The sequence below is a fragment of the Strix aluco genome, chromosome 5, assembly GCF_031877795.1.
Source record: "Strix aluco isolate bStrAlu1 chromosome 5, bStrAlu1.hap1, whole genome shotgun sequence".
Classification (NCBI taxonomy): domain Eukaryota; kingdom Metazoa; phylum Chordata; class Aves; order Strigiformes; family Strigidae; genus Strix; species Strix aluco.
This window is the reverse complement of record NC_133935.1, coordinates 77850983-77865587: the sequence shown is the minus strand read 5'-3', so window position 1 is coordinate 77865587 and position 14605 is coordinate 77850983. Positions and strand designations below refer to the sequence as shown.

General features: G+C 36.6%; 1 protein-coding gene across 6 annotated transcripts in view; it reads left to right on the top strand.

The window, feature by feature from the left end:
• The window catches only part of CACNA2D1 (calcium voltage-gated channel auxiliary subunit alpha2delta 1), a 433456-nt gene extending 424746 nt beyond the window's left edge, over positions 1-8710 (top strand). For all 6 annotated transcript variants that reach the window (XM_074827917.1, XM_074827916.1, XM_074827919.1 and 3 more), the window contains one exon: positions 4057-8710. In XM_074827917.1, the coding sequence (XP_074684018.1) occupies positions 4057-4173 (117 nt within the window). In that variant the 3' untranslated portion in view covers positions 4174-8710. The remainder of the gene's footprint in view (positions 1-4056) is intronic.
• The last annotated feature ends 5895 nt before the right edge of the window (positions 8711-14605 follow it).

The window sequence follows — 14605 nt, the reverse complement described above, 5'->3', positions numbered from 1 at the left end:
GGTTTACCACTGTAAATTGGTCTACAAACCTCAGAAATTTAATGTGACTTTGATCAATACGAGGTTAAAATCTCACAAACGTTGAAATATGTGTATACACTTGTATACTTTTGTCTAGTACAGTTTAACTCTGTCATTCATAATAGGAAGATGCCTCTCCTGCATGAGGCTTCCAAGACTTCTCCGCTGTTGTGAATTTGTGAATCTTTTAAAAATTTCTCTGTGTAGTTTTAGGGAGACAGCAAAATCTATTAAAATATTTCTTTTCAATCCAATAAGAAAATTACATAGTATAACTGTTGAATGTAAATGCAATGCCCATAAATTATGATGTAGTTAAAAAAAAAAATCTCAGAAAGCAAGTAGAAATAGGCAACAGAATGATTTTTTTTTTTCCACTACATATAGTGGTAGGATTAATTAATCAACATAATTTACCAATATTTGGTCTAATGCAGAGGTAACATGAAAGCTGAGTACTGTATAATTCTATATGTGGAGATCCATCTACTCTGTATCTATACTGGATGCCATTTTCACCGTAATGATATTTTCCTCTTCCTATTATGCACAATTTTGTTTAAGATCTTCAATTTACTTCTTTCTTAGTCTCCAGACATCTCCTCTCTGTTGGAGAATTTTAAACCTTGGGCTTTACTTTACGCTATTTCTTTAAAGATTAGTCTTCTAAGTAATTTCAATGATAAGAATCTTAAATATCAAGAGGTTAACACTGAGTACTGTTCATTGAATTCATGTTTCTGATAATTCTGTTTCTGATGGTACTCACTGTGAGGAAGAAGCAACGGAGTTATTTTTAGGTACTTTGAATCAAAATAAAGCTGCATGACAAGACACAATGCAGATGCAAAAAGTGACTGAGCCAAACTAAATAAACCAGAAAGTTCAGTGCATCTTTAAATCTTAGCATCCTACTCCAAATCTGGTGCAGCAGAGTTCACTTACGACTTACTTGTTGACCAGAAACCTTAGGAATTTTGAACTTGTAGAGTGCAATCAACTAAAAAAAAAACCTAAACCGAAATTATAGAACTATATTATAAAACTAACAGATGACAGAGACATATCTGGAAGTGGCTACTATTGATAAAGAACGGCAGCTAACGTGAGCTATTTGCTTTAGGACAGAACGAAATATTCTTTTCTCTTATGTTTTTTTCTGAAAAACTTGAATGCTGGGTTTGTTGGTGGTTCTTTTTTTACATCCAGGCTTCTAAAGGAGACTGCTGGTGAATGCTCTAATTCCTGATGATGTATTGAGTCTAATTTGTATGCTTTATCTGATTTTCCTTATATTTATTCCAAACTGATTCTGATTCCTCTGATCTCTCTGCTTTTAAAGAATGCATTGTGTGTGCTGGTAATCTCATTAAAGTCTTCACCCCTTAAAACTGACACAAAGAACTCTCTGAAGTCCTTTGCTATGCCCTGTAATCCCCAAGTTCCCTCTTTACACCTCTGTTCTCAAGCAGTTGCCCTAACTCCATATTTGGCTTTGTGCTTTTGATTTATTCAAAACTTTCTACTATCATTTTCAGTGTATTTTGCAGGGAGGTCATTAAAAATTCTTTATCAGCCTTCCTAATTTCTTGTTTATATCTAATCTGCCATTTTTATGTACTTTTTTGGTTTTGCTCATTTGAGTAAATTGATTTCTTAAATACTGACCTTCTCCCTGTGTCAGTGTACCAATTTCCTACTGATTCATGCAGGGGTGTTTCTTTGGAGTTTTGGATTTGGGGTTTGGTTTTTATGGGGGTGGGGTGGAAGTAGGGGGTTGGTGTTTTTTCATTTGTTTTGGGTTTGGGGTTTTGGGGGATGGGGGTGTTGGGGGATGGGTGGGTGGTTGTTCTAATTGTGACATTCATTTTACCTGGATGTCTAATACAGTATTTCTAAATATTCTTCTGGATCCTTGTGAGGGACTTCCTTTTTAAGGTGTTTCTTCTACTTTTGTTTTCCTGCTTTCTGGTTTTTGTTTGTTTGTTTGTTAGGGGTTTTTTTTCTGTTTCTTTTGGTTTGGAGTTGTTTGGGTTTTTTTAACTGCTTTTCGTAATTTTCACTTAGTTTCCTTTCTTGAAATTGGTATCTTTTGTTTCAGACTTGTTTGACCTTACCCCACACAACAGTGCTAAATCCTATTGCATTGTGGTCTAAGGAGCTACTAGAGTTATGCTAGAGCTATAGAGAGCAGCTCTCTACTAATAATCTTAAAGAGGGCTCCATGCACCACTAAAGATTCAGTCTGTTTGTTCCAAAAGGCAGTCATTTATCATATGCAGAAATGTGATCTCTACATCTCTTTTTGATAAGGCATCGATCCAGTCTATATGTGGCTCCTCTAATCTCACATAACATTTCATGATTGATATTGTCACTTTGATCGAGTGGTCAGCATTGCAATCCTAGTATTACATTTTTATTATTAGACTCTGAAATTTCTTACCCATGGAGATTCCATCACACGTTCCTTTTCCTGTAGTACTTTCATGCTATTACACTTCATATTATCCTTTACATACTACCCTTCTGCTGTGTGTCCTACACTGCCATTCTTACAAAGCTAGTAGCCTGACAATGCTACTGATTATTCTCCTTCCACCAGGTTTCTGATATGTGTATTATTTTGGGATGGTTCATTGATGACTTGTCTTCATTCACCCTCTCAATTTTATGTTCCTAGCATTGGTGTGCTACACTTGAAAGTTTTGCTTAAGGATGTGCCAATAAATTTAATTTTGACCCTTCTTTATTTATCCTGATTGTACTTTTATCCCAACCCCCCACCCAGCCTTTTCTGAGGCACATTGAATATTAGTTAGATATGCCTCAGTGGTATGTCAGTCTGAACCAGGAGATGTTCCATGCTCATTGGCTTTCCTCTGCTTTCTGTTCTAAAACATTTTTAATTTCTGTGCCAGCAGTTGGGATCTGTTACTGTTAAGATGCAGTCTGTCCTTCCCTGCACATGTACTTCCAGTTCAAGAAGTTTTCCCAGTTCTAAAATATCTAAGTTCCTTCCCACCTACACTGTTGTCTTGTCCTTGGAGGCTTGGGATATCTTTATAAATGGAAATATTTTCAGCTTTCAGATCTACCCATGAATCTCAGACTTGGTGGACAGACCAGTGCAGGGGATGGCTGGAACATTGTTCTGGTGTTTTAGGCAGCTAAACATAGATTGTATCAGTCCTGAGAAACAAGAAGGTGTAAAGATGTTACAGACTCCAGAATGGGTATCAAATATATTTCAGCCAGACTAATGAAAAAGTCCATAACATGAAAGTTATTATGCATTATAGGTGAAGTGGGACCAAATAACAGCAATTAATGGTAAAGAGGAATGGGGAAGAGAGGTGTGATTGCTGTGTGGCATAATGCATAGTTAGGTACACTGATGCATGACAGAGCGGTCCAGCTCAGAGTGAGCCCTTAAACTGGAGGGCGTCTTCTCTACAGACTGCATCAAACGTGTACAAGAAGCCAACAGAAAATTTGGTTCTCATACTTGAATACAGCATCAGACACAGCGAAAGGATTTTAATTTTCTTTGATCATATCTTCACCTGCAGAGCATATTCATTTTAATGTACAATCACATTGATGAGATGGACATGAACATATTCTGGCATTTGTTTTCTAATCTTCAAAAGTGATCTGTTCTTCCATCTTTCCTCACAATAAACTGATTGATGTAGTTTTAAGGAATATAGATGTGGTTTACTGGGGCCCTCAGGTATATCCCATAGCATTTCTTGTTTGATTGTGTAAGTATCTCATATAGTTCCTAAGTGACTGCAGTAAACCTTGTAAGCATTTAATCCTCCCATGCTTATAGTTAATGTAGTCTTTGTATCAAAAATCAGACTAACTTCCAGGAATTATTTTGCTGTTATTTTAAACAAAATAGCATATATAAGACCAAAAAGGATGTCTCAAGGATAGTTCAAAATGTTGAAGACTAAAATGTAGATTACTTCTCAGGGAATTTAACTGTAGTTAATGATAAATGATTTCTTCTTTTCTTGTCAACAGGAAGATTCGGCTGACTGCGGTGGTGTCTCTGGTTTGAGTCCATCACTGTGGTCTATGGTAGGAATTCAGTTGGTCCTGCTTTGGCTGTTATCTGGCAGCAGACACTGCCAGTTATGACCTTGCTAAACCAAAACCTGCATAACTTATTCAAGACCCGGCCAAAACGATAGCCTCAGTTTCATTTTAAAAAGGGTCAACTATTCAGACAGCAGCAGAAGCAGCAGAACAGCAGTGCTCGTGTCTGGTTATCACTCCTTGTGAGACTCATAAAGGCACCCATGGTGGCTGCATGTTGGAGTGTCAGATCCTTAAACGTGTGAATGCTGCATCATCTATGCCATCTGAACAGAATTCTGTACGTGCTCCATTGGGGAATCTAAGATTTTTTTTTTTTTCATTTGTTTGTTGTTGTAATCTTGATGACTTCATGTAAAAGGGCTCCCCTGACAATAGCTTATGTATGTGATTTTCATTTCTTTTAAGCTTTGGATATCTTGAAGATTTATATTCTCTTACATGAACAGTTATTAAAAAAAAAAAAAAAACCAAACAAAAACAAAACAACAAACCACACGAAAAAAGGAAACATACTCCCCAATAGACATTACTAGCACCATGATGGCTGCTTTGAACATCAGTTTTGTCCACACTAGTGTAAAATGGAAATATTGGCTAGTCTTCATCAGAAGTTCAGCATGATTGAAATGCTTTATGATGAGTGGTTTATTCTTCCAAAATGAATCATGTAGCCAGCTAAGTTTTGGTAGGTTGATAAATTGTTATCTGGAAGGAAGCAAGCAAGCAAGCAAGCAAGGAAACTTTGGTTTTTAAAATTATAAAGATGCTTGAGAGTTTGACTAAAAAGTGATTCTCATCTTAAACTTGGCGTCATCTTCTGTCAGAAAAATGTTAATTTCAATGTAATATTCACCTCCTTTTCACAATGCAGTTATATATAAAGCTAGTAGAAACCTTCAAAGGCTCAAACAAAAATGCTTGTGAATAAAAAATGTCTTTGTGATATTTGAACGTTGGTTTCCAAGGGTATTTTGCATGATGATGATGCTATGTTACCGTTTTTCAGTTTGTTTTCTTTGATGGTATAGTATAGTCCATTGAAAAGGTAACTGAGTGATTCTTTTATTGTGTGAGAAACTGAACATTGCAATGTGTTGCAATCAAATCATATTAAATTATATTATGAAACAGAGCTCTGAATATACTGTGCAATGAAAAAGCTGAGAAAATAGGGTAAATTTAGCTATTGTAGCAAAAGGGTTGAGTTGGATTTTTTACAGAATAGTGATCTCACATGAAAACCTGTGTACAGATATTTTAAGTATATAAAAATCAGATTTAACACATTTATTTTTGGAAGTATATGTTCTCTAAGGTTCATAGCAGGTTCCCCCTTTGTTTCTTTCATATAAAACCACCCATAATACTAAAACTTCTGCTGTTGGTATTTATTATTGAAGATAGCATATTTAACAGCAAAATGTCCTCGTTGCTGAGATTGGAAAAATTATAAACAAATGGGGAGCCTTGAATCTATATGTATGCACATTGATACTTGATTGTGAATAATAATTTTAGAAGTTGTTTTTATACAACCTCATTGGTGATACAGATTGGTGCAGTAAATTACAATATTACAGTGTAGCATAGTGTTGATGCAAAATATTATTTGTGCTTTTTTTCTAGTTTTCAGAACTAAACAGTATTGCAAGACAGCTAAACCAATGAATGTGCAACTCTGCTGGTATTGTACAATTCTGCTAACAACTGCAATATGCAAATATTAACATGGCACAATACACTAGCTCTTTAAAAAAATAAGAAAATGCAAAGCATTGGTATGTATATGCTGACGATTGATATAATTTTGATCATGTCAAAAGCTTAAAGAAATAATTGGGCATGCATTAATATCCTATGAAAACTGAAGAAGCTACTCAAAGCCATGGCATGGCTTCAAAGATCAGATGTCTACTGTAGTTGTACCCATGGCTGGTTTGTTGTTTTGCTCATATACCTTGGCTCCAGCTATGTATTTTTGGGGAATACAGTGACTAAAAAAAAATAAAACCTGACCTTTTATTCAGTGGTCAGATTTAGCTTTTAAAAAAAATATCTCTAGTAAAGTCATGGGGTTAAAAGTACAATTAACTGTGTTGGATGACTTCAGGTCTTCCTCAGGGCAGGTGAGCTAATTTTGATAATATGGCTGAAGATAATCTTGGCGCTCTTCCTTCCAGTCATATTACTGCACTTCTCTTCATCCTATCACCAGTTATCACCTGGCAAAAAATTGGTTTGAGACTTTCTAACTGAGACCACATCCTGTATTTTTCCTTAACATGATCACTTGAAATTTTATGGAACAAGTTTTGCAGGATTAGGCCAATACTTGCCACAGTCATAGCTTTTACTCTAAGATTACTTAAAATACATATTAGTTTGCATTTTGGTCTTTTAATTTCTTGAGAGATTGTCAGTATATTCTCTATAGTTTTCACTTAGTTTCCCAAAGAAACCCTTCATGGAAAAGTTACATTATTTAACATTTTGGAACAATTTGCTTATGCTGGTAAGCCATATTTTGAATTACCTAATAAACATTTCATTGGAGTCTCTAGGCAGAAAGAAAGATGACACAAAGCCATGCTGCCACAGAAAACAGCCATGGCTTTTGCTCTCATCCCACTTCCCTTAGAGTGCTAAAATGCAAAAGGAGGGAGAAGCCCATGCCATACAGACACATTAGCCTTCTTGGGTTCTTCCCTTTGAAGAGGGAAATGTCTTTTGTTCCTCTCCTCTGCCCCTCTATATGACCAGAAGAAACATGTTTCTGTATACACACTTGGCCTTCTGAACTTTATACCCCTTTGATAGAAAACTCAGGAGGATCTGGCCCTCCCAGAAAGGCTTAGTACTGTCCCCATAGAACTCAATGCTTTAAAAAGAAAAAAAATGAAATTTTGGCTTCTTTTTGCAGAAAACAATATATATTTTGATTATATGCAAATGATGGTCAAGATTTTTTAAAATGTACTACCTAGATAGCTGCAAATTACAAAACAGATAGAAAATGGAATGTGAACTTCAGCTATCTCAAAATGTGAATACCAGTCTGTTAAATAACTCGCATGAATAAATACATATTCTCATGCAGAAGAGTATCCTTACTGTCACATAATGCATAATAGTCATCTTCTTTTGTCTGTGAGAGAATAAACTTGATCCTAGGCTTTAAATTGAGACATTTTCAAATTACAATATATTGTAAAAACTTTTGTTTGTTGATATTTGCTCAGATCCTTTAAATAGCACTAAGGGAATGGTTGGGACTGTTTCAGTTTACACAGAAGTCATGCAGCCTATTGTATGTCGAGCAAATAACCACCATTAAAGTTGTTACAGCATGGTATTGTGCAAAACATGAACCGAGGACTTAACATGAAAGGTTTCTTTCTAGTTTTTCATTTAAACAACCAGCATTACTGCCAAAACACTGACCGTGGTCCATATTTGTAACAGGTTTTTAACATGACATAGCAGGTTTGATTGACAAGATTTTTAGGTCCCGTACCTTTAAGACTTTAGTATGATCTTTTTCATGTTTCTAATGCTTGAGGCTTTACTGCTTAACTTGACAAAAAAACCAGTGTTGCTGCCATTTGTAAGTTTTCCTATAATATTCCTTTTACTAACTTAAAAACTGGCCTTACTGGGTTCAAATAGGCAGTATCCCTTTTAAGTGACCTTTGCAACCCAAGTGTTACTTGCTGTGGTTGAGAGTTTTTCTGTATCACTGAAACACTATTAAGACCTTTTGTTCCCATTAACACCTAAGCTCAGAAAACGTTCTTAGTATGTCTTAATTTCAAAACACAACCTCAGTCCCACAGGTCCTAAAAAGTCAGATGCTAGCATACTGGTTATTAAGAAGTATATTATTGCCCACAAGGCACTGCAATGCACTTGGGTGTTTTTGGAATGTTGACTGAAGGTGAAATCTTAATAACTCTTTCTTCAGGATAAGTTTTACCCTAGATTCATGAGACATCCAAGCCTTTAACAAAGGCCAGATTTATTTATTTATTTTCCATACCACAATGTTAATATTGTTAATACTCATTGTACACTACTGTAAAAAGATTAAAACAAAGTGTCTGAAAACAATTCAAGAGTTTTGAAAAGTTAGCCTCACCCTCTTCCCAGCTACTTGCATCTGTCCTGTTTATGGTTTAAAAGAAAAACATCATCTTGAAGAAATAATTTCACTGAGGCTAAAGGGATACTGTCTTGTTCAGATGCCATGAAATTGCGATTGTGATCTGACAAAGCTGTCTTCTTTTCTTGTGTTGTACGGAATGTCTGGATCATGCTTTCTGGGATATTTTTATTGAAATGCTCAGTGTGCGTTTCTGCAAAAGAAGACTTGGTTGCTCTTACAGGGCAAGCAGGTCTTTCTCCCTTTTCTTGTGTTCTCTTGACACTTTTGTGGAACTTGACAAGCCTGGAAAAAATAATTTTTTGTAAAAATTTGTACAATAATGTTATAAAAAGTTTATAATCCTAGAACTGTTGTGTTAATTCTTGTGCAAAAACAGTATATTCAGAATAAAAGTTTATCATTTAAAATCAACAACTACTTTGATAGTTCACTCTGTATAATAAAAACGTGTAAATAAGAGCCTACATAATTTGCTATATAATACTTCTGAGTTTGCTATATAATTGCACCCAAGTGCCTGAAAGAGAGATAATTTCCAATGTGGAGACAGGGATTTAAAACAGTTCTTGTTGGGGTTCAGAGAATGTGCATCAAACCCTCATTTCTGCTTCATTTGTGGCTGTGAAAAACTGAAAAAAAAAAAATTGTAACCAACAAAAATAGAGTCTGTAAAGCACTCAGTAAAGTAATAGTCTGCAAAGCATGTGAAGTAGCTCTGTTGTTCTGAAACAATTGCTTTTGGAAAGATTACCATTTACCGACTTGTAAACGTTGATGAAGTCCAAGGGTTCATTCACATGGAGAAGCAGAATAAAATCAGATGGCTCAGACGGGTGCTGCCCAAGTTGTTGCCTCACCTCTGACAAAGATTGCTCCATGATTTATGAATCAGCTTCTGTACTGCTGCCGTTCTCAGCTAAGCGTTAAATTCAAAGTGAATCTATGTACCTTAATATATAGGCTTGAGATGTTCAGGAGTTGCTTCACTGGGTTTTCTGACTCACTGCGGTGGCACTGGCAATCTCCGTCAGAAGGGCTGGGCAGATGGCTGCAAGTGGTAGCTGCTTTAGAAGCCTCATTCTAATCCTTGACTGCCTATGTGTCAAAGCCCAGAGAAAATGGTAGTTGTAAATTAGTGCTGAATTTACCGAATCCCTGAGGAGTCAAATAAGAGAGTAAGAAATAAAATGCAGATTCTAATGCTGCAAAGTAACAGATTGCCCATGTGGAAATGCTACAAGGCAGCGCATGACACTGCATCAACATCCAGAGATTACTGGCCTCAACTAGATTAAACATTGCTGCCTAACTACATGATTGCCCACACATGCTGAATTCATTGTATCATGTTTTCTGTATGCTGACTCCATTGAGATGTAGAAATAAATAAAACCCAAAAATCCCTTCCTGGTACCTGTTTAATTTAAATTCTGTATTACAATACTCATCATTAAGTACCAGGAGCTGACACTCAGAAAACACAGGGTTTCTTCCCCCACTTCTGGAACTTAGTTTGATTTGGGAATGGCTGCACTGCAGTGAGATATTGTATACTAGTCCCTGGTGCAAATCAAGCCAGAATACAATTGGCCTGTCGTATTGTGTTGTTTTGAGACATGACTTCACATTGTCCAACGCAGCCCTATTGCTGCTAACCATCTACAGAAATCAAGAAGTTATGTAACACTGATTTTATAAAAACCCTTCACTATCACATCTACTAGCCCAGTGTTCCTTGTAATGCTTGACTGAACAAGATGCACACCCTAAATGGTACAATATTTTCTCTGCCTGTTGCAAAAGACATTGAAAACAGTATCTCCCTTTCCAGTAGGCTATTAGAAGCTTTTGTTCCTGAAATGTATGTGGGGAGGAGGGAAGGAAAATGAGACTTTTTCAGGAGAATGATTTTATCTAAATTCTAACTATTTCTTCTAAATGTTTTATATGTATATTTATTTCTCTCTTCTCCTGATTGAGAATATCAAATTCTCAGATGCAGACTGTTCCTTTTGAAACCTTGTCCAGAAACCCAGAAGCCTTTTAGTAAAGTGTCCCCTTTTAATAGAAAAACCACACCTCTGTTTCTTTTGGGGTTTGAACTTCTTTTTCTTTGGATGTTACAAGCATTTTCTTGACTAGATCTCCAGTGTACATCCCATGTTTTGTAGAACAGATATTTGAACTTGGTAGTAAGTGTTTGCCTTGGGGAAATGGTAATGATGTTTGTGATTTGTCTCACCTTACTGTAGTTGTCTGCAATTAGTCATGAGTTCACTCTGCAGTGACAAGAGTTTAGGAGCTTCCTATACTAGCTGCTGGTTCTGCCCAGGCTTTGACCATCTGCCTTAGTGATCGGAAGGTGACTTGTCAAAAAAGAATTTTCTACTGCTGTTCTAGTATGCCTTTTCAAAGGGAGGAATTATCACATTAAGTAAGAGCTGCATCTGCTACTTTATCCATTAATTTCATGTTTGGTTTTTTTTATGGGCTCTGAATGCTGGTAGTTTCTGACAGCTGTTTTGAGAAAGGAAATACGAAATGTAGGACCTCAGTAGTATTCACTCTTCCTTTTCAAGAAAATATTTTAATTATTTTTCCAGTCACTGAATTAGTTATTTCATAAACAAAACATAACATGTAGAATTGGGAATGGTAGCTATCTCAGAATTTCCATTTTAATTTTTGTTGCTTTAACCCAGACTCTTCTTGTAACCCAGAATCATGATCTCAGCCTCCATTCTGTGGCTTGATTATCAAAAATAAATTTTTGGAGCATTGCAATACAAACACACGCACACTATGGAAAAGGCAATTAACATGCTTGGAACACTGACTAATAGTACTATGTTTTCATATCTCTGGTTAGCATGTATTGTTGTAAGCTATTTTGAGAGTCCAAGCAATTAGTACTCACTCTAGTAAGGGTTAGTCAGTTTGCCATATAAGCTCTTACATCTTCAATAATAAATTATCTCTAAGAGAAAATTACAGGCAACTGAGGTTCAGCTCTGCCTGGAAAGATACCGTAATACCTAATTTCAAATGTCCTGGAAATTAGGAACATTCTCCTGTCCTGCTTACCTGTAGTCTTCACAAAGGATAAAAGACTTCCATATAATGGCAGGGTGTGCTTTTGACATCTTTTGGTAATTCCAGTGTGGGAAATAACATGCATAAAAACTTTGAGAACCTGGGGCTGAATCATAGGCAGTGGGATTCACCAGGTGAGCACTAGGTGATTCCCTAGGTGTCTGTGTTCCTAGGCTGATCAGTAGAGATCCAAGCAATACAGTCAGTGGAGGAGAGAGAACTATTCAGATGACCAGCTACTGGGGCTTTGATCAGAGTTGCAGTTGCACACATAACCTTTCTATTGAAATTGAGGCATGAGGATGACAGACCAAGAAGTGGAGATATATTAATTCAAAACTTGATTCTTCTGTTCTGCTGGATCAAGCTATTTCTTAGGATCAAGGTCTGGGCTCAGTAAATTCCACCTAAGGGAAGACAGATGTGAAATTTAGGCTCTCAGCTACTAGGGAGTGATACAGACTTATGTCTGCTTTAACAGCCATTGCTATGTAGACATAGCAGAATAGATGCCAAACTCCAGGTCCTGAGAGAAGTTTTGTTTTGGTGGCTGTGGTTGGAGCACAGTCTGGGCCAGCACTGAATTCCTTCCAAAGTAGAGGGGAGGTCGTGGTGATGGTGAAGAGGATGTTACTCATCTTTGCGTCGTGTGCTTCCACTTAAAGTACTTGTCTCAAAAGTGTAAAATCTGTTTCTAATCTGTCTTTAGTCTGAGGATATCTATGGGAGAGGGAATCTGAGTACTTACAAACAGAGGCAGCAATGAAATCTAACCTACAAGCTAGATGGCTACCTTGAATGGTCTTGTCATCAGGCTGTTGAAGAAAGGTCTACAATAAGCAGAAAAGCAAGTAGCTTTAAAATTTATTTTACTTCTTTTTCTTTTAAGAAATTGTTATCACTTCATTATGGCGTGAGAAGAAATGGAGAGTTAGGTAGAACTTGAAGATCTAGAGAGTTCTGTAAAGGTTAGGTATTTCTACCTATGTATATGGCAGTAGCACAGAGGATACTCAACATCAGAGTTCTGAGTGTTTGGGGTCCCAAATTTTGACTGAGTCACATTTTAGTTCTTAGGTGATATGATTTCGGATTCTAAAATTAGACAATGTTTCTGGGACATTTTGGAGTATGATATTTATGCCATTAATCACTTGAGTTTTTCTTTGTCTGATTTTTAATATTTATGTCCAATTCCAATCTAGCAAGTCACACAGTGTCAAGGTTTAAAACACATCCTTAATTTTCAGTGAATTAAAATTCTCCCCATCCACAAGGAAAGCAGCTGTGCTTAAACCTAAGCACTTAGTACTTGGAAGTAGGATTGAGAGCCAGCTTTAGTTTTAGCAAACTATTTTATTGCTTGAAAACTATGTTGCTCATAGATTCCACCAAAAATTCCATATCCACTTCTGATTGTATCCAACTTTGCATAATCCTGTAGCTATTGCATGGAAGAACAGTGTTAAGACAGCTTATTTTGAGGATCAGCTGGACACTGCTTTAACTGTCAGCTCATGGTACAGTTAAGAAAGTGTTCTTTTCTTGGATCTGACTTGCTGTGCAGCCAGAAAGTGAGAGTAACATGGCCAAGAGGAAAGCAGATAGGAAAGTGATTTGTAGTTACAAAGCCTGCCACTCTCCCTGAGGTGTATCTGCCAGGCTACTGGGATTGCCAGGCAAAGCCAGCACTGCCTGGGGATTCTCTGGGAGTGATGGGAAGAGCTGTACACCTAAATGGAGCAAACTGGTGTATCTCTCTCTCCTGACTCCCTCTATTTACAGCAGGGAATTCAATGAGCTACGTCATATCTGGGTTTTCAGATGTCTAAAATTTCACTGAGAAAAAACATAAGTCAGAGAGAATAGCTTTCAATTCCTTCCACACCTCTTGGGGAATGTAGGTGTTAAGCTAAGATTGTGAGGCATTAAGATTTTGGGGGGAAGTATGCATGTGGACATAAATATTTTTATGCCTTTTAGATACTACCCATGGGCTTCTAACAACGTGCCAGTATACTTTGCTTTCACAAGGTCAAACAACCTTGCTGTGCTTTTCTGTGGCAGATGACATGAATAAAATCATGCTTTAAAGCAGCCTGAATGCAAGGCCTCCTTTGCAGAGCATGAAGGAGAGCCTACAGTGTGATACTGGGTTTTTTAGGATCTGTAGTTGAGTGAAATGTCTTAAATAGAAACTGGCCTTGTTCTGAATGTAAACCTATCCTGGGAGCTGCACAGATAGGCACCTTTATTGTTTCCAGAAGCTGTCTCATGTAAATGGATATTTTGTTACCAGAGGGATTTTTTTCTTTTTTTTTAATAGATTAAATAGACAGTTAAAATTTACAGAATAGTGCAGAATGCTATATTTTATACCTCAGCTGTATTCACCCTGCTGTAACAAAGACCCTGGGCTGCCTTCATCATAGCTGAGGTTTTTGCCCGTTAATTTATAATTCAGCTGATTTACACAGTCCTGTGGATCCCAGAATCAAGTTCCAAAACAGTGCAGATGATGATGACAATGGTAACAGTGGAATACTTCTGTCGTTTTGGTTTTTTTTTCCCCACTAAACCCAACCAACCAACTGACCAAAATTCCCAGTTTATAAATCCTTTAAAAAGTAACAAAAAATATGCATGATTGAATTGATTACCATTAGAGAACACAATATTTTTTCATTGCTTTATGTTAGTATCTTTCTGCACTGTGGGGTTTTTTTCCAAAGTTTATAACATGTGTAATGAACCTGTATCAAAAAATAAAGCCAAGCGAGTTAATTTTTAACAGCAACATGGAATGAGTGCCTTACTGGACATAACCTTTCTCCAACAGATACAGAATCTCTTATTAAAACTATAGGGAATTTAATGGCTATAGCTTTATAGGTTATCAGACATACTTAGCTTTAATTCCTCGTAAACTTAAATTTGCAGTTGCTGAAACAAATAGCTGATTTTAATTCTGAGCAAATCAGAAATGCAAAGTGGTTCAATCAGTAGTATACCAGTGAGGTTATATGTAAATTTTAGGTAGATATTCAGTTTCTTCCTACCATGTTACTCATAACGGATGAACTATCTTAGAGGTCTGTTTGTACTGCTTTCTCCTGACACTGTTATTATACATCATAATTACATAAGGAGGAGTCTGGACTTTCAAGACTGCCAAACATTTGCCTCTCAGACCAGAAACTGGAAGAGGAGATTGAA